Raw genomic sequence first — 26,923 nt, forward strand, 5'->3', positions numbered from 1 at the left:
TGTATTGCAGGATCCAAACTGGGTCGGTCACCAGCAGTAGAAATTTATCTGCAATTGCAATGAACAAGGACATATATTCAATTTCACAGCTACTAAGATTGTTGGCTGAGCAGGTATAAAGATAGTCAGGGAAATGATTGAAGCTTGGGAAATCGCCTCCTTGTCAGTCAACATGAATGCTGATTTACCACCAGCTTATCAGGTAATTAGGAACTCAGGACTTGGCAGCACAAGGAAAAAAACAGTCAATGAGTTAATAGCCAGTCAGCAACATCCCAATCAACAAATAAAAAGCCAACTCAACCAACTATGCATAAAAGAGTCCAAAGCACACATTCTGGTAGAGAGAAGTTCCCTGAGCAAGGTCTCCAGCATGAGTCCAAAAGTTTGGAAGACTAAATATCTAGTCCTGGTGACTGACCCATATTGGATCCTGCAACATTATCCTGGTATATGTATTTCTTGAAGAATCACCCAATACAGGTAGCCCTCAACATACAATAAGAATTGAGCCCCACATTCCTGTTGCAAAGTAAGACAATTGTAAAATGAGTTTCCCCCCATTTTCCAACCTTTTTTTTACTGCAGTTGTTAAGTGAATCACTAAAGTTGTTAAGTTAGTAATACAGTTGTGAATTTGGCTTCCCTATCGAATTTGCTCATCACAATCTCACAAAAGGGGATCATATGACCCTGGGACAATACAACTGTCATAAATATGATCCAGTTGCCAATTGTATGGATTTTGATCACATGATCATGGCTGCAACGGTTGTAAGTGTGAAAAATGGACCTAAATTACTTTTTTCAGTGCCTTGGTAACTTCAAATGGTCACTAAATAAACTGTTGTGAGTCGAGGACTACCCACACAACCAGTGGTGGGATTCAATTTTTTTTACTACTGGTTCTGTGGATGTGGCTTGGTGGGGGTGGCAGAGGAAAGATACTGTAAAATCTCCATTCCCTCCCCATCCTGCTAACCTGCTTTCCAGGTCCGTTCTCTTGTGCAGGTCAACAAAAGAAGACCCAGCCGATCAGCTGGGACTGGGGAGGCAGAGAATAGATGGGGGTGGGGCCAGTCGGTGGTGGGATTTGCCAGTTCTCCAAACTACTCAAAATTTCCGCTACCAGTTTTCCAGAACTGGTCAGAACCTGCTGAATACCACCTCTGTTCCTTACCTTCTCTCCTTCCCTGCCACAAAGACCGTTTCTCTTCCCTGGCTGACTTGCCCTTTTTCCTTGGCTGGCTATGAAAGCTTAAGATGGCAAGATAGAATGGGACATGCTGAAGGTTGCCTCCAGTTTTGTTTCTCCTGCAGTACTAATGCCTGCCTGGAGGGAAGCTTGGGTCAGTTCAAGGAGGCATGCTTCACACTCTGGCATCACAGAGCAATGCAAATTTGATTAGGGTAAGTTTAGTTTAGTTTACTTTATTGTCATTGCACCTCTACAACGAAATCAAACACCATCTTCAGTGCACATCATGACCATGATCATGAAAATAAACACAAACACACATCCTTCACCCTTCACACATTGAACCGGAAACCGCCGACACCACACCAACACTGCACTATACAGCAGAATTCAAAAGAGTTACTGCCCTGGGATAGAAGCTGTTTTTCAGCCTATTTGTCCTTGTTTTTATTATCCTGTACCGTCTGCCAGATGGTAATAGTTCAAAAAAAGGGTTCCCAGGATGAGATGGATCTTTGAGAATGTTTTGAACTTTCTTAAGGCAGCAGGAGCTATAAAGCTCTTCCAAAGAGGGGAGAGGGCAACCAATGATCTTCTGGGCAATGACATTAACCCTCTGGACTGCTTTCCTATCTGCCACTGTGCAATTGGCACATCATACAGAGGTGCAGTATGTTAAAATGCTCTCTACGAACCTACAATTTTTCCTGGAAAAGAGATGGGCAACCATTCTGGAACTCATTCTGTGCAAGGTAGTTGATTTTGTGCCCACAGTCTTTTAAAACGAGCTGCTTATTCTAATTTGGGGCTCAAGGCCAAGAAGCATAAATTTTAGTACAATTGCTAAGCCACTTTAGCGAGGCAAACTTTGGGAAGGGATATAAATACATTGATGTGTTTGAAAATAGATTCTGTCACACACACAAAAAATATATGTGCTGTGTTATGCAACACCCTTCCCCCCCAGCCTGCCAAAGATGTGAGTTTTAATGGGCTTTCTTTGAACTTTGCGATAGGAAGTCATTTTTAGCAGCAGAAGCAGAGAGGTGAGCTGTATTCAGAAGGGATGCACAAAACCATGCTGCATCCCTGTGTGTGTCTTTGCAGAAGTCTACCCATTGGAATTCTGAAGGATTTACTCTCGTGGAAGGGTAAATAGGATTTCAGGTGCACCTCTCTTGTGGATATAAATTAATAGTTATTCTAAGGAAGCTATGAGAATTAAAGGTCTGGGAGAGAAGTGGGTAGAAGTAGCTGCCACAGAGTTCTTATTAAATTGCATATTTCAGAATTTGTGTATTGTACAGAAGGGAGGAGGGAAGAGAACCACGTCGGCGAAATATTGGGAATCATTTTGAATGCAATTGAAAATAAACTTATGCAATGCAACTGTATTATTCACAAATTTGCTTCGTTCTCTTCTTATTTTAAGCCTGCATGGAGAGTCATGATTTTATCGTTATAAATTGTATCATCCCCTGGGATTTCAGAATGTTACTCAGTCCTCTTCCCCCCTAAATCTATGTTCCAGTTACAAAAATAGTTACAAGGATAATTTTTACAAGGTAAAAACAGGTGATTTAAGACCTTAGTCTCAAGCTGTGACAGCCGGCCACCCCTGGCCTTTTGCAAAATCTTCATGGCCAGCCCCATCATGAAATAGGGTTAGGCAATCCTTCAGATGTCAGATGCTGCAATAGGACTACAAAACCCAGCCTTCCTGGCTTTTCCTTGTGAATTCTTTTGCTGTGGAGAGGGCCAGAACAGCCTATGTGATAAGATTTTCCCCTCAATATGCCAGATCAACTAGCTTCCATACCTAGAATATATAGGTATCTTTTCTTTTCCTTAAGACAGGAGTGTCAAACTCGATTTCATTGAGGGCCACATCAGGATTGTGTTTGACCTCAGGGGGCCAGGTGGGCATGGCCAGCTTGACATCACTTGTGTTGGGGGTGCTTGTGGCTCGAGAGCTCTGCCAGAGAAAGCATGCTCCCGAGCTCCGTTTTCAGCTGAGACAACCTCCTGCAACCCTCTGCCAGCAAAAACAGAGCTAGGGAGGGCCACGTTTTCGCTGATAGAGGCACCGTGGGCTGCTCCTTCACTATTTCCAGGGCGGCCTTGAGTTTGACACTCCTGCCTTAAGATATGCAGGTTTAACTGGGCCTAAACTTTGAGAGGGTATTATCAATGCTTTCAGTTACTATTTTATTGTAGATCTTCAGAGTTTGTAGGGTTGGTTGGTCAGTGAAATTAAGGCCGATTCTTCTGGTCTTTTTCTTTAGCTGTTGAGTCAGCAGACCATGGTTTAATGCTAAGTGTGAACTCTGTTGAAATGTGGAAAGAATTCAGAACAAAGTGCTAAATGTACTGAGACTGGAAAAGCAAAAGAACCTCCTAAGGATTTGTCCTGCAATCATGAAAAACAACAGGAGGGAAATGGCAACTGCCACTAGGCAATCACTAGGATCATAAAGGCCAAATTTATGCTCAGGGCTGATGTCCTGGCACTTGTGAGACCCACAGGAGGAATAGACTGCAAATCATGGCAAGCTGAAAGCTCTTGCTGGGCAAAGGTCATCAAGGAAAGATGATTAAAAAATGCCAGCCCTGGGATGCTGCTTTATGTGTTTTCAAACAGTTAGTGGGGAAACTGACTGTTCCTTTGCCTGGGCTTAGCATCTCAGCATTTTACATGGCTAGGTGAGTGACTTGATTAGAGCATTGTTTTCCTTGATTCTGCCTGGCCAAGCTCAGCTATCAAGTAATTTACAAGTGGTTCTTGCTTCCATTCTTCATCTGCAAGGCAAATATGATTATTTTCCCCCCCATTCCTCCTAACTCATCCAGGCTGCATAGGCACAGTTCAAAGATTCAGATCCCTAAGAGGAAGGGAGTCTGGGTGAATCTAGTTTAGAGGGGAAGGGAAGAGTAACACAATATCCATTTCCCATACATTTCATCATGTTCTGGTGGAATGGTTTCTGCCTATTTTGGCTGTGAGCTTCTGTGTTGACTTTCAGTTGGAATCTCATTTTGGAAGAAATGTGAAATTTCCATACATGTATTGGACTGGTATGAAAAGTTAAATTGTGCTTCATCTTAGAATGAGGGGAGAATGGTAGAGTTCCCTAGAAATCCAGATTCCATAGATCAGGGGTGTCCAACTTGATTTCATTGAAAGCTGCATCAGGGTCATGTTTGGGGGTTGGTGGGGCCAGGGTGGGTTGATGTGACTCACATTCCCAATCTCTGTTCTTGGTTGTGACAGCCTTCTGCAACCCTCTGCCAGCAAAAATCAGAAAATAAAATACAAGCTGAATAGCCAAGATCTTGTTGATGACCCAAGCTCTGTAAAGGACCTTGGAATACTCACCTCTAATGATCTAAGTGCTAGAGCCCACTGCAACTACATAGCCAAAAAGGCATTAAGAGTTGTTAACCTAGTCCTACGTAGCTTTTTCTCTGGTAATATCACACTACTAACCAGAGCATACAAAACATTTGCTAGACCAATACTCGAATACAGTTCATCAGTCTGGAACCCTCATTACGTATCTGATATTAACACAATTGAGAAAGTCCAGAAATATTTCACAAGAAGAGTTCTCCACTCTTCTACTCGTTGTAGAATACCTTATGCCACCAGACTTGAAATTCTAGAACTAGAAAACCTTGAATTACGCCGTCTTCGGTCTGACTTAAGCATGGTATATAAAATCATACATTGCAATGTCCTACCTGTCAATGAATACTTCAGCTTCAACCATAACAACACAAGAGCACACAATAGATACAAACTCAAAGTAAACCGCACCAAACTTGATTGCAGGAAATACAACTTCAGCAATAGAGTGGTCAATGTCTGGAATACTCTACCCAACTCTGTAGTCTCTTCCCCAAACCCCAAAAACTTTAACCTTAGACTGTCTACTATTGACCTCACCCCTTTCCTAATAGGTCTGTAGGGGGCATGCATAAGCGCACCAACATGCCTACCGTCCCTGTCCTATTGTTTCTCTTATTCTTTTATTTTTCTTATATGTACCCATTTCATGTATTCACAACTATGTATACACTTATACTTATTATCTTGTAAACAATTGGCAAATCAAATAAATAAATAAAAAAAAAAACAGCTCCATTTTTGCTGACAGAGGCACCGCGGGTCGGTCCTTTACTTTTTACAAGGTGGCCCCTTGGGCCAGATCTGAGCATCCCGGGGACCGGATTCCTGACACCCCTGGGAGACATGAATGGGCTAGAGTTACAGAGTAGGAGCTTCAAGTTCTGAAATAAATAATGGTATGGTTGGCATTACTAGGGTACTTATCCTAATTCTAATAATGGGTATCTCTATCAGCACTTAAGGTTGGCAGTTATAAGGAAGAGATATCCTTAAAATGCTCTTGAAATTAGTCAAAGGATGGCTAACACACTGTACATGTTTATGCCAAATCAAAAATCCTTGAGAATGGGACTAACTAGTGTGCAGTAAAGCCTGCCATGAATAGCAATTGTAGTGTACATTTTTCAGCCAGTTGTACATTTCGACCACTTTGTGCATGAAATATCCAGGCTTGGGCACATCATGGAAACAGCACTTTTTCCTGGCTTCTTGATTCTGTAACAACTACTCTCTTTGCTTCCAAAACAGTGAATTTGAACACATGACTAATGTTCTATTTTATATTAACAGGCCACATTCTGCAAGAACCCTTGTATCTTTTGCTCCACTTTTAAATAGAAGGAGAGACACCATGCTATCCAGCCAAATCTGCTAGTACTTTGATTCGGTAGACAGAGATTGCTAAGTCAACAACATCTTCTAGCTGACACATCAATTCATGTGTCATGTTCTTGGTGCAGCATTCAGTCTAGCTGCATGTCCATCCAATATTCTGATGGTCATTTTTATGGTGAACAGCAAAGCAATTTAAATATTGCATTGAGTATGGCCACAGTTCTAAGATGGATAGACGTTAAAGCTGCACTATATAATACAGGAGGAAGAGTCAACATTTTGTTCTTATAATGCAGAACCTTGGCCTTTTCTTTCTTTTTTTTCCAAGAAAAAGAGCATAGACACATGGCAGAGGAGATGCATGCTCATCTTAAGACATGTAGAACTTGCAAATGTTACATATGGACTGAAGCTATTTCACAATCCATTTCTCTTTCCCTCCATTCTCTCTCAATGGTATATCAGCATTCCTTGGCTTCTGAACTTGTATTCTATTCAACCTGAGATATTATTACGTCTCTGTTTTTTCTTTCATGTTTTGCTTTTGCAAACTGTAGAGTTCTTCCAAACTGCTTTTTGTCTCCTGAGTCAGGAAGCCATCTTTTAAACAAGGTAGGGTTTTGAGCCAAGGATTTCCAGTATTTCAGGGGAGCTCCTCCCGTTATTTTCCAAAGCACCAAAAGATAAGATGAGAAACAATGGATGGAAACTGACCAAGGAGAGAGAAGCAATCTAAAACTTAAGGTATAGGTTTTCCTGCTTGATCAGAAGGCTGGACTAGAAGACCTCCAAGGTTCCTTCCAGCTCATTCATTCTATTCTAAGGATAAATTCCTTAATGGTGAGAGCAATCAACCAATGGAATAGCCTGACTTTAGAATAACAGAAGGCTACAGTGGTCAAGCAAATAGAAGAATCTTTAATTTTTAGAAAACTTTAGCATTTCTAGCCTTTTGGTTCCTTTACTTATTGTTTGTTTCCTTCTTTTGTTTGATAATTTGTAAGCCCATTTTAATGGTATGTTCATGATTAACATTGTCTTCAAATACCAAAAAAATGCCTGGGAGAGCATCCTGGACATAGGACTCATTACTGGGAACCTGGAGATAACGGATTTATGGCGTATAAATATATTTCACATAGCGCAAAACCAGACTGCATTATGCAAATATTCATCCATATTTCCTAATAAATGCAAACTGAGTTAGACAGAACACTACAGTTAGATAATTATAGCACAGTAATCTTACTGACTATGGAAGTCAATCACAGCAAAACAAAATTATGATTATTTATCAGCAAAACAAATTCTGCATGCCAAGTGAATGACGCTACTCCAGACAATGAATATACTTTCAGAGAAAATAATAATTATGATTGTCATACTTACCTCTGAATTCCTTTTACATGGAAGCATGATGATCTATTTGACTTCTGCAAGTCTTTGCTGATGATTACATTTAATACAGTAGAATAAAACTTCTTCTTGGTCTTTGCCTTGATAGAATCAGTGCAATCCAATGTTTCCAAACTTCCTGAATTTGGTCTGTTTAGAGAATGGGGGCTATTGTTCACTCCCCCTTCTCATCTTCTGAATAGAAAGTAAATTTCTAGGGATGTAGAAAGTCAAGATATTAGGATAAGGGATTCACCCAAGTATTTTGCTTGATTTTCTTCTATGTTCGGGAAAACAGTCTGTGTGCAAGTATGTACATTCACACACAGAAAGAACATTTAAAACACAGAGTTGCCATAATATCTACAGCCTAGAATCTGGGAAAAGCTTCACTGCTTGCTTTTTTTTTTCATTTTTAAAAATACTTATAGAGAATTTTGGGTATTTGGGAGCATCTCAAACAATTGCTTATGTGAGTTTTTGTGCATAGAAATTCTTCAGAGGGCTCATTGTGGCAACTTGAGAGCCTCAGATCTAAACACAGTTGTTCTAGGAAATTAGTTTACCCCAACAGATACAATGGGTGTGCAGGATGCTATTCATCTTATGACAAAGCATGTGCATTTAGTTGGAAATATTGAAAAAATAAATATTCAACTTTCCTTCTTTGAAGCTTCAAAAGCTTTCATTCCAAATGAACATAAAGGGAAATAAACAACAACAACAAAAATCCAAAGCAGTTCTTGTTTTTCTCATTATCTTTCAACTGTAAAATGAGATTTGACGAGGGAAGGTGGGGTGGGAAGAATCCCAGTGCAGTGATAAGAAATTAAAATCTGTACAAAGTCTTTTTCTTCTTCCTTCTCTCTTGGCAAGGAGCCATATTGTACGTTGTGTTACTGCCATGCTTTAATTACCCCTAATTCACACTACTTTAGAATAACTGTTGAGCAAAATTCTGATGAACTTGTTGTGACAGGAATTTGTGCTTTTCATCATCATATGTACATATGGAAGAGTGGAGAAGCTGCTAATGTACCAGAGGGGATAGTTTGAACATACAAAGGTAAACAACCAGAACCATCAATTTAGCTTTTAGTATGTAATTCCTGAACAGATAGCAACAGCACTTAGACATATATACCTCTTTACAGTGCTTTACAGTCCACTCTGAGTGGTTTACATAGTCAGCCTCTTGCCCCCAACAATCTGGGTCCTCATTTTAACCCCCTTGGAAGGATGGAAGGCTGAGTCAACCTTGAGCCTGGTGGGATTTGAACTGCCAGATTGTAGGCAGCTGGCTGCAGAAGTAGCTTGCAGTAGTGCACTCTAACCACCGTGCCACAGAGGTTCCAAGATACTGTCTTGCCAGGGACCATGAAGAGGTAAACAGATGAAGAAAGGAGCTAGTTTTTCCTAGTGGTACAGCAACAGGGGTGGGATTCTACCAGTTCGCACCTATTCGCTAGAATCGGTTGTTAACATTCAGAGTTCAGAGAACCGGTTCAGAGTCAGAGAACCGGTTCAGTTCAGAGAACCGGTTGTTAGAAGAAATTACTGGCCTAATCCTATAAGGAAGGCAGGAAGGAAACATTCTGGTGTTGCTTACAGAAATTGCCTCTCCATTAACCCTTATTACATTCTTGGCAGGACCAGACTTCCTGTCTCAGGAACATCTCTGGATTTCCCCCCCCTCCTTTGCTAGTACTTTGCTTGTGTGGAGTGACCATTCAAAGTTACAATGGCACTGAAAAAAGTGACTTATTCACACTTTTTCACACTTACGACTGTTGCAGCATCCCCACAGTCATGAGAGGCCAGGCGAGGAGATGCGTGCCTTGATGTGAGTGATGTTGAGTTGGCCACACCCAGCCAATAACATGACCACCAAGCCATGTCCACCAAGTAAGCCACATGACCACCAAGCCACACCCACCAAATAAGCCACGCCCACAGAACTGGTTGTTAAAAAAATTGAATCCCACCCCTGTGCAGCAAGACTTCACTGGTAGTATGATGGTATTTTATCTGATCTTGAACAAGTTTAAGTATCATCTATGACAGTGATGGTGAGCCTTTTGACCCTGAGTGTCCAAAGCATACACGCATGCATATCCAAAATGCAAGCCCCCGTGCATGTATGCATGACTCCCCTACACATGTGTGTGCCCCGTGCATGCACGTGGTGCACCCCGTATGTGCCCTATCTCCGCATGCGCCCCACCATGGACATGTGCCCCATGCTTGCACTGCAGAGACCTGAAGACCTGTTGGCTGGCGGGAGGCACATACACATGCGCAAGCTGGAGCTGAGCTGGAGCGATGGTGTGCATGCCCACAGAGAAGGCTCTGCATGCCACCTGTGTTACGCATGCCATAGGTTCGCCACCACGGATCTATGGAGATTCTGTCATGGTTGATCCAAAGGTGCTTTTTCAAGAGACATTTGGACTTCCTTTGTTTGTTCTTTGAAGGCCTTTCACTTCTCATTTGAGAAACTTTTTAGTTCTGACTGAATGGTGGGGAATGGAACAATTTATATTCTTTGCAATCATTTGGTCATTAGCACTCTTTCTGAGAATCATTGAGGTCACTTGGAGGTTTACTTGTGCCCTCAGGGACACTTGAATCGTGCAAATGGGTGTGGAACCTTTTTGGAACTGCTGAAAGTTCACACCCTCAACAACTCTCATAAAGAGTGCTAAGAAGAAGAAAAGGAAGGGGAAATATTCAAGGAATATGATAGAGATTGAATGACAGGAAAAAAAGAGTATTCTTCCCCCTACAGCACACCATCTCTAATATTTCAGCCCTGAGAGAATATAGTGTTTGAATGAAAATTCTTCATTCTAGCTCTAAATGCTGAAGCTATTATCAACATTTATTAGTGTCCTTGTATCGCTAGTGGGCCCTTGTCTTCATGATTTTGGAGAGATACATTGTGGTGTGAGATACCCTGGGCAATTGTCATTCTTCTTCAGCATTTATCTTGTCTGGTAGGCTTTGGGTTGGAATATAAATCTCAAAACAGGACATTAATGCATCTTGTTTCTCTGGTAATGATGCATAATATAAATGCCTGTGCATGAATGTAAAGGTGCCCTGCAGAACACCACTGAATTGTTGATCTATTGCAGCTATAGGCAGGGTCTATTAGGCATTTATAGTTTTCAAAAATGTCAGAAGAAGAGAAGAAGGAGGAGGAGGGGGGGAGAAGAAGAAGAAGAAGGAGGAGGAGGAGGAGGAGGAGGAGGAGGAGGAGGAGGAGGAGGAGGAGGAGGAAGAGGAGGAGGAAGAGGAGGAGGAGGAAGAAGAAAAAGAAGGAGGAGGAGGGGAGGAAGAAGAAGAGGAAGAAGTAGTAGTCTATTTTTACATCAATATTGGGGCATAGATTACTGCAGCATTTGGTGGAGATTTTTCAATTGGGAATAGGAGGGTGAAGCACGGATCTTTGTTATCACCATTTTAATTGCTTCAATATATTGTATGGTGTGTGGGCATTAAGGATGACTTTCCAATTTATTGAAGCAAGGTTTTCATTGTCCATTTATCCAAGTAAGAATAGGCTAAATTTCTGGAAAGTAAACTCTGGGATGTAAATGGTTAGGATTAGTGGTGGGATTCAAATTTTTTTACTACTGGTTCTGTGGGCATGGCTTGGTGGGCATGGTGTGGCTTGGTGGGCGTGGCGTGGCGGGTATGGCAGGGGAAGGATACTGCAAAATCCCCATTCCCTCCCTACCCTACTAACCTGCTTTCCGGCTCTGTTCTCCTGTGCAGGGCAACAAAAGAAGACCCAGCTGATCAGGAAGCAGAGAATAAATAGGGGTGGGGCCAGTCAGAGGTGGTATTTGCCGATTCTCCGAACTATTCCAAATTTATGCTACCGGTTCTCCAGAACTGGTCAGAACCTGCTGAATACCACCTCTGGTTAGGATTAGTAAACCCTCAAACCCATTCTCAGCCATGTGATCCATTCTACAATACCTTTGTCTTCTCATTTATAATAGGAAGAGTGTAGGTATGGAAGATATCTGGCAGCTTTGGCTAACCCAGTGCTCTACAAATGATCATGCTGGGCAGTCTTTGTTTCTTATTGTTTGTTTCAAATCCTGATTTATTTCCATAATGAAAAAAAAAACTGCTTAGAATTTAAAGAAAGTAAAAAAGCTTCCCTAGATTTTATGGGATGCTTACTTTCCCTATTGTTCCGGGTTCATATTGGAACAAAACATTACGAATCAAGCATTACAAAACATGTGATGCAGAGGTGGTATTCAACAGATTCTGACAAGTTCTGGAGAACTGGTAGTGGAAATTTTGAGCAGTTCGGAGAACCGGCAAATACCACCTCTGACTGGAGATTTTACAGTATCCTTCCCCTGCAACACCCACCAAGCCATGTTCACAGAACTGGTAGTAAAAAAAAAATTGAATCCCACCCCTGATGGGATTCACTGCCTATTTTCTTGGGGAAGATTGAGACGAGTACCTCATATAACCCATTTCTGGAATATGAATGCCTATACCCTTGACAGAGACTTTTAGAGAAATTGCTGCCTAGGCAAAAGGTGTGAAACAAAACAAGATTATGTTTGAAAGCAGCTTAGGCAGATACTTCCTTAACTCACTGAATTCTAAGCGGGAGAAGGTACAGCGCAATCAAATTCTGTTATTATAGCCATTCTCAAAAAAGGTAGTTTTAGTCTTCCTGAGGATTTCCTGGTCTGGTCTATCTAGTGGGACTGAAATAAATCTTGACTGCTGTAACTCCTCCGCTTCCTCCTCCTAGCTCATACCTACCTTCACCTAGATCAGGGGTATCAAAGTGGATTTCATCAAGGGCCAGATCAGCATTGTAGTTTTCCATGGGCCAGCAGGGTGAGGGTGGGGCAGTGGTGGAATTCATTTTTTTAAAACTACCGGTTCTGTGGGCATGGTTTAGTGGGCGTGGCAGGGGAAGGACACTGTAAAATCTCTAGTCAGAGGTGATCTTTACCGGTTCTCCGAACTACTCAAAATTTCCGCTACCGGTTCTCCAGAACTGGTCAGAACCTGCTGAATACCACCTCTGGGGTGGGGAGATGGAGGAGATGGGACGGATGCCTCCTGCACACCCTGCCAGCCAAAACAGGGCACAGGTGTGAAAACGGGCTGCATGGGGACCTCGCGGAGCCTCCACACAGCCCGTTTTTGGCTGGCAGAGGGCTGCTAGAGGCCAGGGAGGCCAAAACGGGCTGCGCAGAGGCTGCACGCACTCCCTCCGTGGCCTGTTTTGGATGGCAGAGGCACTGCAGGCCGGTCGTTTGATATTTTCAGGTCAGACCCACGGGCCAGATTTAAGCACACCATGAGCCAGAACTGGCCTGAGGACCCTGAGTTTGATACCCCTGACCTACATATTTCCATCAAGTACATCTTCTTTAATCTCCATAAAACCTCCTCTCCCTCTTCCACATTTGCAAGGCAGTTTTGCTTCCTGGCCTAGGAATGCCAGAAGAAAGACCAAATCTGGCAATAACATCTTGAGACACTGTTAAAACAAAACAAATGCCAAACTCTTTTCATACTTGTGGATCTGTGTTGGCATGCTTTTGACAAAAGACCTCAGGGAAGGGGTTTTCAGGTTCTTCTCAATTTAGAACATCCGTACTGGCTATGGAACATTTTCCAATTTTAACACAACCTATCACATAAAAATCGGAGGAAAGTGACATACAAATTCTGCAGACAGTCTAAAAATATACATCCAAATCTGCCTTGGAAGAACAGTACAGATTGTACTGAAGAAAATTGGAAAAGAAAAAAAGAAAGAAGCCAGAGAACCAGAAGGTCTCCTTTGGGGATGAGCTCCAGTAATTATCATGAAGACCATTTTTTTAAAAAAATAGTTTTTTTTAAAAAAATGGGCACTGTTCTGCAAAGATTTTTCTTCTTCTATCACCACTGCCAAACTCTATTAAATATAATTATATTTACAGAAGAGTAAGTGATACCTCATACATTTATGGCTTTTTAATTAGAAAATGTTACATTTATTAACTTAATGAAATGCTATTAAGACTGGTGGAACGATATAGAATTTTCTCTTTTTTTGTCAAAGAGGCTACCTTGTCAACAAAAGACTCAATATTATTGCAAAAAGAAAAAAAAAACACTTGTGAACAGCAAGTTGCAGATCACTCAAGGTCTGTTAATGTCTTTAGGCCCAGTAGAGTCTTCAGGGTGGGTGTTAAAAAGTTTTTAAAGGTGTGACCAATCTTTGGCAGGCTAGAATGCGAGCCAAGAGCCTATAATTTTGTTCAGGCAGGATTCCCTCCAGCAAATATCTTCAGACCAAAGTTCAAACTTTCAGCCATAGTTTCAAAAACACATGAAATATTTGGGTTGGTCTTTTAAATTAGTGAGTCAAACCATTGCCAAAGTAATTGGTTCTTTGATGACTAACGTTTATGTTTCAAGGTTTATGGCAGTTAATATGAGGGAATGTGCACCTGGAGGAGCAGAGGGGGGAGGCTTTTGGCTACATGGGGCTTTCCCAAAGAGAGGCCCAAATTAAGAGACTGTGCAGTCCCAAGCAGAATGGGGGTTGGGAAGTAGAGGTTCCGAGTAGCCATGTAGACCCTTTCAGGGTATATCCAGGGGTGGGCTGCTGGGGGTTTGCAGGGGTTTGGGAGAGATTCTGTGCAGTTCGGAGAACCCCCAAATCCCACTCCTGTCTGGCCCCGCCCTCCCTGCCCCACCCAGGGGTGGGATTCTACAGGTTCGCACCTATTTGCTAGAACCGGTTGTTAACATTCTAAGCAGTTCAGAGAACCTGTTGTTAGAAGAAATTACTGGCCTAATCCTGTAAAGAAGGCAGGAAGGAAACATTCTGGTGTTGCTTAAAGAAACTGCCTCTCCGTTAACCCTTATTACATTCTTGGCAGGACTAAATGTGTGCCTCGATGTGAGTGATGTTAAGTTGGCCACACCCAGCCAGTCACATGACCACCAAGCCACACCTACCAACTAAGCCACGCCCACAGAACCGGTTGTTAAAAAAATTGAATCCCACCCCTGGCCTCACCCCTCCCAGGAGTCCCTACATGGCCCATTTTGGATGCAGGTAAATGCAGGGCGCACATGGAGACTCGAGGAGGTGAAAAACGGGCCTCCCGGAAGTTCGGGAAGGCTTGAAATGGACCTGTCTCAGCTTCCAGAGAGCCTCCGGAGCCCGGGGAGGCTGTTTTTGCCCTCCCGGAGACTCGAGGAAAGCCTCTGGAGCCCAGGGAGGGCAAAAATGCCCCACTATGATGTCCGAGGCTGACTAGGCCATGCCCACTATGGCCACACCCACCAGCAACTGGGCAGCTAAATTTTTGAAGCCCACCCCTGGGTATATATAGTAGGAAGGACAAGAATGGACAAGATTCTGTCCATTAGGTGTAAGCAAGTGAAGGATTGGACTTGACTGGATTTTGCAGTGCCATCTCTGGGCTTGGGCTTGATAGTACACATCATAGAAAGAATTGTGGATTATCTAAAGTAGTATCTTTGTTCAGTTTTGTGCACAACTTGTCTGTCCCTAAATCTTGTCTGTAGTCCCAAAGGTGCTTTTTCAAAAGGCAACTGGACTATGTTTTTTCCCTTGAGAAAGATGCTTCACTTCTCATCCAAGAAGCTTCTTCAGTTCTGACTGGATAGTGGGAGCAATGGAACTGTCAGAACTGAAGAAGCTTCTTGGATGAGAAGTGAAGCATCTTTTTCAAGAAAAATACATAAGCCAATTGCCTTTTGAAAAAGCGCCATTGAATCATTCATGACCTACCTGGATGATTGAGAATCTCCATAGACACTTGGATGTAGTCCCTGTCTTCAAACTTTGCATTTTAATATGGTAAAAGAAAAGGAATATTAAATAGATGGGATATAATCATATTAATTAATTAAATTCGAATACAATGTTTTCACTTTCCCTTGAGCACTTCTTTAATTTGCCACTGTCCACCTTTTGAAGTGTAGCTTCTGGCAAGTTAAAACTACACTCCTGCTTATTTTGAGTCTCTGGCCACTCCATTTTATTGGAAGATATGGATTTCCAGTTTTAAAAAAAGGAAAAAAAACCTTCCCATATCCATTAACACCCTATGTCTGTCTATGACTCTGTGGTGATATAGCTCAGTCTCTTAACAGGGATGAGCATAATTCAATTTTAGTTGTATATCATTCTACATTACAAAACAGGAAGAAGGTTTTAAAACTAATTAGTAGAATAATTTATTCTGCAATTACTTTTAATGAATAGTAAATAAAAATGTATGACAGTCAGTTGACCAGCATAAAATATCTATACATATATACACTGCTCAAAAAAATAAAGGGAACACAAAAATAAGACATCCTAGATCTGAATGAATGAAATATTCTTATTAAATGTTTCGTTCATTACATAGTTGAATGTGCTGACAACAAAATCACACAAAAATTATCAATGCAAATCAAATTTAGCAACCCATGGAGGTCTGGATTTGGAGTTACACTCAAAATTAAAGTGGAAAAAAACACTACAGGCTGATTCAACTTTGATGTAATGTCCTTAAAACAAGTCAAAATGAGGCTCAGTAGCGTGTGTGGCCTCCACGTGCCTGTATGACCTCCCTACAATGCCCAGGCATGCTCCTGATGAGGTGGCGGATGGTCTCCTGAGGGATCTCCTCCCACACCTGGACTAAAAGCATCCTCCAACTCCTGGACAGTCTGTGGTGCAATGTGGCGTTGGTGGATGGAGCGAGACATGATGTCCCAAATGTGCTCAATTGGATTCAGGTCTGGGGAATGGGCGGGCCAGTCCATAGCATCAATGCCTTCGTCTTGCAGGAACTGCTGACACACTCCAGCCACATGAGGTCTAGCATTAGGAGGAACCCAGGGCCAACTGCACCAGCATATGGTCTCACAAGGGGTCTGAGGATCTCATCTTGGTACCTAATGGCAGTCAGGCTACCTCTGGCGAGCACATGGAGGGCTGTGTGGCCCCCTAAAGAAATGCCACCCCACACCATTACTGACCCACTGCCAAACCGGTCATGCTGGAGGATGTTGCAGGCAGCAGAACATTCTCCACGGCGTCTCCAGACCCTGTCACATCTGTCATATGTGCTCAGTGTGAACCTGCTTTCATCTGTGAAGAGCACAGGGTGCCAGTGGCGAATTTGCCTATCTTGGTGTTCTCTGGCAAATGCCAAATGTCCTGCACGGTGTTGGGCTGTAAGCACAACCCCCACCTGTAGACGTCGGGCCCTCATACCACCCTCATGGAGGGTTTCTGACCGTTTGAGCAGCCACATGCATTTGTGGCCCGCTAGAGGTCATTTTGCAGGGCTCTGGCAGTGCTCCTCCTGTCCCTCCTTGCACAAAGGTAGAGGTAGCGGTCCTGATGCTGGGTTGTTGCCCTCCTACGGCCTCCTCCACATCTCCTGTTGTACTGGCCTGTCTCCTGGTAGTGCCTCCATGCTCTGGACACTACGCTGACAGACACAGCAAACCTTCTTGCCACAGCTCGCATTGATGTGCCATCCTGGATGAGCTGTACTACCTGAGCCACTTGTGTGGTTGTAGACTCCGTCTCATGCTACCACTAGAGTGAAAGCACCGCCAGCATTCAAAAGTGACCAAACCATCAGCCAGAAAGCATAGGAACGGAGAAGTGCTCTGTGGTCACCACCTGCAGAACCACTCCTTTATTGGGGATGTCTTGCTAACTGCCTATGCTTTCCACCTGTTGTCTATTCCATTTGCACAACAGCATGTGAAATTGATTGTCAGTCAGTGTTGCTACCTAAGTGGACAGTTTGATTTCACAGAAGTGTGATTGACTTGGAGTTACATTGTGTTGTTTAAGTGTTCCCTTTATTTTTTTGAGCAGTGTATATACCTAAACATGTGTAAATGCATACACAGTCACATTTTTTTATTAAGAAATAATATACTTAGCCATGTTTCATATAATCTTCCATCAGTGGTTGAAGTAATGAAGCAGAAGTTTGCTACAGTGCTGGAAGTGCTCAAATATTGATGCAATAGAAGATACAATGCATACATTTCAGTTTTACTCCTTGAATTAACTTATAGAATGGGTAGTACAGGTGAAACATAACAATTCATATAAAAAGGGCAATGGAGAAGGACATGGTTGAATAAATATATGAGTCAGGAACATTTTGATATTTATATGACAACAACCTGAAGGCAAAGCACTGAACTGAGCTGATATAAAAGTCTGTGAGGCTTCAATATTATAGAGTTAATTAATGGTCATGGAAAAGTTGTTTTGAAGGGCCAGACTCCTAATGTTTTAGAAATCCATTCCTTAATAACATTTACAGCTGGGCTCTTGATGCTGTCTGAGCTTGGTTGTTTCTTGTAAACATTTCATTACCAGGCTAGGTAACATTTTATGAAAACATCTGCAAGAAAACAACCAGGTCCACAGAGCACCAAGAATCCAACAGTTCAAATTTGAACTACATATAACTTATTCTACTGGAATACCTACAACATTTTCAAAATCTAATGAAACAAGTTCCAAGGAAAGGCTACAAATTTCTTTAGAGGTCTGGATTTGGATATTCTTTTCTACTTACGTATCAACTCTAGGAAAGGAGTTGATGAGAAACTTGTGTCCTTGTGTGTCCAATTATACTTGGCCAATAAAGAATTTCTTTCTTTCTTTCTTTCTTTCTTTCTTTCTTTCTTTCTTTCTTTCTTTCTTTCTTTCTTTCTTTCTTTCTTTCTTTCTTTCTATCTATCTATCTATCTATCTATCTACTATCTATCTATCTATCTATCCATCCATCCAAAACATCAGTGTTGGCTAAAACAGGACTGGCTACTTTGAGTTTCAGCATGTTGCAGGAATCTAGCCATGGTCTTATCTAAAGGAAAATAACAATATGTTTCGCAAATCTAGATTTAGCATAATTGAGTCTAGCCAGCATGTTCACTGTGACATTCTGCGCCAGCTGAAGACCCCATACCATAGAAAGCACTGGACAATTTTAGATGCAAGATATAAATAATATGATTGCTTGGAAAATAAGTTAATTATTGGAGACATCCAGGATTCCAATGAGAATAATGGATCAACAAATTTTGCCAAAGTGAAATGAAATTCTGGTTTAATTTTCTTTTCAACACATAGGAGAATAGGTTAAAGGTATTAAAGAGTCAGTACAGTACTTGATTTTTCCCCTCGGCTCACAAAACTTGAAGTTATGATTAAAGAGTTTGGGAACTTTTGTGCTAAATTTTGGGTTATAAATGTATCTCTCATCTCTACCTGGAAGTTTCAAATTAATATGTCCTGGAAGGATGACTTCCATCAAAGGTATTCTTTTCAATAAGATCTCCCATTCTTTATTTGAAAAATGAGTTTTTAAAACCCCCACAGTTCAACACTGGAAGCTCCAAACAGATTAACTGCTTAGCTGTAGATCACTGTTCTTTCTTATATGTGATTTGGGAGAAATAATGAGCTTTTAACCATTGATTTATTTTTGTTTTGATGATGCAGTGCAAAACATTTTATGCTGAGCAAATAGACACATTTACATAAATGCTTCCATTTGACTGATAGCTGATTCAATTTAAATGCCATTTGCACCATAAAAAGTCTTGTCTTGAATATATCCTTATGAATCACTTAAAAGAGGACAAAGCAATTGAAAGAAATAAAAATAAGTTGCAGTAAATGGGATTGATCCCCAGTTACAACAGCCCTCCCTGTTTTGTTACTGGATTTATTGTAAAGATATACTTGGTCCTACATGTCAGACACGAATGTGAAATCTTCTGGATCAATGTGCTCAAGGAGTTCTACATGACAGGATTCCATATTTATCACTTTTCTTCAAGAGAGGCTCAAATACTTAGATTTGTAGAATAAGGTCATTACTGTTCATAGAAACACAATTACAGATCATGGCTGTTTCTTCCTTTTATCTTTTCCCCTTAGTTTATGCTTGGACGAATCAACAGAGCATTAATTTAGAGCAGTGCTTTTTAAGCTGGGGAATTCTGGGAATTTACATAGACTTCTGCAAAGCCTTTGATTCAGTGGTACACAACAAACTACTGTTAAAACTAAACTCTTACGGCATTTCCAGATCCCTCCATAAGTGGATTACTGCATTCCTGTCAAACAGGCAACAAATAGTAAAAATAGGGAGCGCTATATCAAACTTTGCTCCAGTTAACAGTGGTGTCCCCCAAGGCAGCATCCTAGGACCCACACTCTTTATACTGTATATAAATGACCTTTGTGATCACCTTATAAGCAATTGCGTCTTCTTTGCGGATGACGTAAAACTATTCAACACCACTGACAATGCTACTATCCTTCAAAGCGACTTGATTATGTGTCTGAATGGTCAAACATCTGGCAACTCCAAATCTCAACCAACAAATGCTCTGTCCTACACATTGGTAAAAAAAATCAGTACACCAAATACAAACTAGGAGGATATGACCTCGTTGATGACCCTCACTCTGTCAAGGACTTTGGAGTTCTCATATCAAATGACCTAAGCACCAGAGCTCACTGTAACAGCATTGCCAAAAAGGCATTAAGAGTTGTAAATCTAATCCTATGAAGCTTCTCCTCTGGAAATATTGAATTGCTAACTACAGCATACAAAACTTTTGCCAGACCAATACTCGAATACAGCTCATCAGTCTGGAATCCGCACTGCATATCAGACATTAATACAATCGAGCGAGTCCAGAAGTATTTCACGAGAAGAGTACTACACTCCTCTGCTCGCAACAGAATACCCTATATCACCAGGCTTGAGATTTTGGGCTTGGACAACTTTGAACTATGCCGCCTATGGTTAGACTTAAGCGTAGCACACAAAATTATCTGCTACAATGTCCTACCAGTCAGTGACTACTTCAGCTTCAACCACAACAATACAAGAGCACACAACAGATACAAACTCAATGTAAACCGCTTCAAATTTGATTGCAGAAAGTACGACTTCAACAACACCTGACTCTGTTGTTACATCCTCTAACCCCACTCCTTTAACCTCAAACTAAGCACTATTGACCTCACCCCATTCCTAAGAGGTCTGTAAGGGGCGTGCATAAGTGCACCATCATGCCTACCATCCCTGTCCTATTGTCCCCATTTATTCGTACCTATTTCCTGTATTCTTAGTCATGTTTATACTTATATCTATTATCTTGTAAATGATTGACAAATCAAATCAAATCAAATCAAATCAAATCAAATAAATAAATAAATAAATAAATTGAAGTCCATACATCTTAAAATTGTCAAGTTTGAAAGATACTGATTTAGCGAAATCCTACCTAAATCCAAATTTGTTTAGGAATTGCCAGAATTGAATCTCCTTGTCCAGTCATCTAAAAAAAGCCTGCTGGGTGGCCCCTCTTATTTGGTTCATCGGAAGTAGATGAGGCAACTAGTCTTCTCAATGTAGCCTCCATTCCATGTCTTCAATGTGATCTTCATAGGGCTTTCATAGGATTAAAACATAATTATTCCAGTATACTTTCAGCCTCTGCTTGATCTGGTCACCTAGGATGATAGGGTTTAATTCTTTTCTACTGTCTTTTGCATTTACAGTTTGCTTTGCTTATAATTTTTGTCAATACCCAGGTTTAATGGGTTCCATATAACTTGATAAAATGAAGTGGAATAATGTTGGAAAGAGATAGCCCATTCTCTGTTCTATTTTCTTTTGTTGTTATTTGTTGAAAATAATTGTGTAACATAAATTATTTCAAGTGGTTTTCAAACTAGCATGGATCAGACAATATGCTTTTTGATGTGGAAATCCATGTTTGTATGCATGAGTATGTGTACATGTGTTCAGAATCCCAGATAGGGCAGGGGTGGGATATGACAGAGTTAACTACCGGTTCGGGATTTATGAGGTTCGGTGATTTATGATGTGCTTCCCTGCACGCTGTGAGCCGCGCGCCTGTAAATTGTCATCAGCATGCTGCGTGCAGAGAAGCAGCCTTTGAAACAGCCCTCTTTTCCTGCTTTTTAAACTGCAGCTGTGCCTCGTTTGGCAGCTGAAGTTGAAAAATCAGAAAATAAAGATCAGGTAAGAGCCCAGGTGGGTGGGTGGGTAAAAACATCAGCAGACATAGAACCGGTTCTATGCCTTCTGCTCTTCAGAGCTACTGGTTCTACAGAGGTGGACAGAACCGGTACAAACCCACCCCTGAGATAGGGCCTTGCTCAGTTCTAAGAGAATGCCATTCAACCCTTTCTTCAGCCCAAGAGCCGCATTTGCTGTTAGATTTCCTCAACAGAAGAAAGGTTTTTAGATCTTTCTATCAAGGAAGGTTGTTTTCATGGAGAAAGAAACAGTCAGTAAGCCAAGTGATGAAGAGTGCTGGGAGTCCAAGTTTGGTGACAGAGCATGGATGTTTCTCTGGTTTGCTAACCAGTTGTTATTTGTTCTCCAAGATCTAAACAGATGAGAGTAGCCATTTATTTTTTATTTTTATTTATTTATTTGTCAAGCGATTATAAGATAGCAAGTATAAGTAAAAACATAGTTATGAATACATGGATACATATAAGAAAAATAAAAGAAACAATAGGACAGGGACAGTAGGCACATTGGTGCGCTTATGCACGCTCCCTACAGACCTCTTAGGAAAGTAGACAATACTAGACAGTCTAAGGTTAACGTTTTTGGGGTTTGGGGAAGAAACCACAGAGTCAGGTAGAGTATTCCAGACATTGACCACTCTGTTGCTGAAGTCATATTTCCTTCAATCAAGTTTGGTGCGGCTAACCATGAGTTTGTATCTATTGTGTGCTCTTGTGTTGTTATGGTTGAAGCTGAAGTATTCATTGACAGGTAGGACATTGCAGTGTATAATTTTATATACTATACTCAGATTGGACTGAAGGCGGCATAGTTCTAGATTTTCTAAGTCTAGAATTTCAAGTCTGGTGGCATAAGGTATTCTGCAACGAGTAGAGGAGTGGATTTAGCATCTTTCACATCCACCTGGGCCCTCTGTAAAGAATGATTCCCTCCATGCTCAGCCTTCAGTGTGATGTGGCAGGAAGTGTACGTAGAAAGAGAAAGGAATGACAATCTGGGCTTCACAAAAGCACCTAATAATGCATTCCACAAGTGTGGGCTGGGCACATGCTGGAATGCTGACTCTCACCACCTGGACATCTAAGCAGAAGGAAGGGAAATGCCTTTCCCAAGAAACTATAGGAAGCTAAGCTCAGATATGGGGGTCCTGGTCCCACTGACCCTGCCCCCACTGATATGGAATGCTGCTTGCCTTGTTTTTTAACTGCTCAGTGGCTACCTAATTTAGATGATGCCCCCTTCAACCTAGAATGTGTCATGAGATTAACGTCTCTAGTCTTCGTGAAATCCTTAGGAGGAAAAGACATAATCTTTTTTATTGGTAGAAATACCATGTCTATTCTTGATTTATCCTCAGCTCTCGGGACATTTACATTGGTAGTAAGGATGGAAGCTTCCCCGGCATAGAAGTAAATGAAGCATAGAGCCATGAGCACAGTGATGAGAGATATTAAAATTGAAACAGAATCTGGCATAATGAAAATATTTGTCTTGGTTTTTGTTTTTTGGGCTTGGAAGAAATGAGAACCAAAATTTCATTTGCTGCCAGTAATCCACATGTATTTTCCCCTGGAGTTAGATCTTTAGTAGCCTGGTATCCCATTCTAGATTTTGTCTTCGAGATCTCTGATAAATTAATCAAAACTAATTCCCAAGAGCTCAGGATCATTGTGGAAGAAGATTCACACAGCCAGGCTCAGTGCAAGACTTGAAATGATGTTCCAGTGATTCCTCTTGCTTCCCTTCTCTGCCCCACCTCCCACAAGAAAAATGCTGGAGTTAAAAGAGAGTATGCCCTCCCTGTTATTGAAGTCCACCCAAATTGCTCATTCTTCTATTTCAGGGGTGTCAAACTTGATTTCATTGAGAGCTGCATCAAGGTTGTGTTTGACCTTAGGGGGCTGGGGTAGACGTGGCCAGGGTGGGCACGGCCAGCTTGAAGTCACTCATGTTGGGGGCACCTGTGGGGGCCAAATGCTAAGGCAGGACTTTCCTCAGACCCTCCCTCACTCTCATTATAGTCTCCTTCCTTCCTTCCTTCCTTCCTTCCTTCCTTCCTTCCTTCCTTCCTTCCTTCCTTCCTTCCTTCCTTTTCCTTCCCTCTTCATCCTCCTATCTTCTTCCTTTCCCTCTTTCTTTATTTTTCCTTCTGTGCTCTCTTCCCATCTTTCCTTATTTTTCTTTGTCTTTCCTCTTTCCCTTTCTCCTTTCCTGTCCCTTCTTGCATGCTCAAATGCAAAAGGGGAAACATTTCTCCTTTTGTTTTGTTTTTAGTTTGTTTTGCTAGCTCTCTGCCAGTGAAAATGGAGCATGTGTGTGTCTGGTGGGGGCATGCGTGGTCCCCCGAGCTCCATTTTTGCTGGCAGAGGCACTGCAGGCCAGTCCTTCCCTGTTTCCAGGACAGCCCTGCAGGCCAGATCCAAGCACCCCGTAAGCTGGGTCTAGCCTGTGGATCTTGAGTTTGACACCCCTGTTCTATTTCCTTTGGTTTGGTGTACTAGCAGACAGATGCTCTTTTGTATTACCAAAGAGGAGGAAAAGAAGAAAAAGGAACAGGAGGAGATCATGATGATGTTCAAAGGAAAGAGAAGTGGAGCTGAACCTTCAATATGAGCAAGAGAATGCTTTTTACTCTTTTCAGAGTAGGTATATAATTCTACATTTCCCTCATTCTTTGGCATACTCTCCTTCAAAAACAGGAGAGGATCTAATTTTACCAAGATATTGAGGTAATTTATTTTTTTCCATATTCAGATGATGTGCTAGTATACAGTATCTACTGCTAAAGCACTGTGGGCGTATGTTTTCATATATGATAGTTTTAAGGTTACCTTCACCAAGCTGCTAACATTTAAATGTGATGAGCTCTAATTCTAAACATTTCCAGCCAGCATACTTGTTGGTTAATGCCCCTCTCCAACTTTATAGTGTTTGTGTACTCTTAAGATGTTGTGCGTGGTCCAGATTGATAGATTCATCAGGCACTTACTTCATCCTGAACAACGGAGGGAAAGAATAGATAATAAATTGCAGGATAGTACCAATATTATACACTATTCATAGATCTCATTCTGTGAGACTGAGGTAGCAGCAGTATATTCCTTCTGTTCACCTGCAGCACTGATCTAGGATCTCAATAAAGCCATCTGTTGCTCAGATGTTATAGTGAACAACTACTTGTTGTCTCAGACATTTAGAACTAATTCCTTTTAAATGAGTGCTGGGGTTATGCACTTTGGTGTATCATTTATTTTCCTAGGGATATCAGTCCCATATACTTCCTGTATAACTAATGGATCAAACAAGAGCTAGTCAATCTCGCCTAGGATTTATGGATGAAAACCAAACAACTGTCAGTGCTAAGTCATATTCTGTGCCAGAACCCAGGAGAGTTTCTGCACAGATATGATTTGAGAACATGAAATAGTAGCTAAGAAATCAATTCAGACATTTTTTTTCCATGTAGTCAATCTTCCCTATTAATGTCATTCTTTGTTCTGCAATTTTTTCATACGGTACCAAGTAATCTGCTTCAATGGTTTGTTTATTCCTTACCTCACTGCATGCATGTCTAAGAGTTCAAGATGGTATAGAAGTATTAACATTTTTTCCAATCTTATTTTCACAACATCCTGGAGAGCGAAAGAGAGACAGTGAGGGGGAGTGAGAGAGAAAGGGGGGGGGGAGACAGTGAGAGGGAGGGAAGGAGATAGAGAGAGGGGGGAGAGGGAGAGAGACAGAGACTGGCTCGATATGACCTACTGAGTGTCATAGCTGAGAGGAATTTTGAATCCAGATCTGTCAGCTCAGAATTTAGCAACCTAAAATAGTACATTACTCTCTCCTACTAGCATCTTATATGTATATTACACATCCATTCATGTCTGATATAATCAAAGAAAATATTGTTATGTATATTACAACTGTCTTTTAAAATATTCATATTTATCTTCTTTTAACCACAAATGCTGTTTTTATTTCTTTTATTAACTGTATGAATTACAGACTTTCCCACCAATCTACCTGAATATGAATTAGTTAAGTAAATTGTACTGTTATTTGAATTTCAGCATATTTTCATGGAATAGTTAGGCGATCTTGATGAGGACATGATATCACTTCGAATCTTGCTGATTTTGTTTCAAATTATTCTTTTGTATTATCTTTAGGGTCTCATGATTCATTTAGCTTCTATATTGATGAGGCTTCTCCGGTGGGACCTGAGCAGCCAGAAACAGTCCAGAATTTTGTCTCTGTGTTTGGAACTGTGGCTAAAAAGCTGATGAGGAAATGGCTTGCAACACAGACAATGAATTTTACAAGCCAGCTTGGAGCAGGGATACGGTATTTCGACCTTCGGATCTCCACAAAGCCTAGAGACCCTGATAATGAACTCTACTTCGCTCATGGTTTATTCAGTGCCAAAGTCAATGAGGGCCTGGAGGAGATCAGTGCCTTTCTCACTGACCATCATAAAGAAGTGGTCTTGTTGGACTTCAACCATTTCTATGGGATGCAGAAATGCCACCATGAAAAACTGGTTCAAATGCTCAAAGACACATTTGGGAGTAAAATGTGCCCAGCCAGCTTTGCCCATGAAGTCTCTCTCCAGTACCTGTGGGAGAAGGATTATCAAGTGTTGGTGTTTTATCACAGTCCAGTGGCTTTAGAGGTCTCGTTTCTATGGCCAGGACAGATGATGCCAGCTCCATGGGCAAACACAACAGATCCAGAAAAATTGATCCAGTTTCTCCAGGCATCAATCACTGAACGAAGGAAGAAGGGCTCTTTTTTTATATCTCAGGTGGTCTTGACTCCAAAGGCTAGCACAGTGGTCAAGGGGGTCACCAGTGGTCTTAGAGAAACAATCACAGAAAGGTAAGTACCTGCCCAAATACTGAGATATTCTCAGATGGATGGCAGTTTGTCTCTTTACTTCTGTTGAGCTTCTATTAGTAAAAGGCATAACAACTACTATTAATAATTGCAAAAATGTTAAAATATTCACACAGAAATCCTGCACTCATCTTAACAAAATAACAATACATAAGTGCCTTCCAGCTCTGAATCCTTTAACAATAGGTAGAAGAAGGAAAACATTGCCATGTTCCTATCATTTCCATGTTATATCTCAAAGGCAGTATTATGACCATGTCCTATTCAAGCTGCCACCAACCAAAAGTTGGCCTCATGTGACTAGAATGCTATGGGGGAGACGTTGAACCAGCTAATTAATTAATGGCTCAACTTCGATTCTAGAGGAACTATTGCAAAGAGACTTTGCAACATTTCTTCAGGGAATGTATGGAGAATTTGTTTTCATTGGAGGAAATTCTCACCCTAAATTTTCTCCATCTTTCCTCTCCTCTCCTTGTCCAAGGATGCCTTTAATGGTTCTATTTAATAGTAGGTTGTCCCTTCTTTTTCCTTGCCAGAAAAATAATTTTT

The 26,923-nt window shown here is 41.3% G+C and overlaps 1 protein-coding gene across 1 annotated transcript in view; it reads left to right on the top strand.

Annotated features, from left to right (window-relative positions):
• The window catches only part of PLCXD3 (phosphatidylinositol specific phospholipase C X domain containing 3), a 96,495-nt gene that overhangs the window by 38,802 nt on the left and 30,770 nt on the right, over positions 1 to 26,923 (top strand). The window contains exon 2 of the mRNA XM_026666322.2: positions 25,645 to 26,353. Within this exon, the coding sequence (XP_026522107.1) occupies positions 25,645 to 26,353 (709 nt within the window). The remainder of the gene's footprint in view (positions 1 to 25,644; positions 26,354 to 26,923) is intronic.

This window comes from Notechis scutatus, chromosome 2 (genome assembly GCF_049901735.1).
Source record: "Notechis scutatus isolate UNSWTSFEM ecotype Mainland chromosome 2, rNotScu1.2, whole genome shotgun sequence".
Taxonomy (NCBI): domain Eukaryota; kingdom Metazoa; phylum Chordata; class Lepidosauria; order Squamata; family Elapidae; genus Notechis; species Notechis scutatus.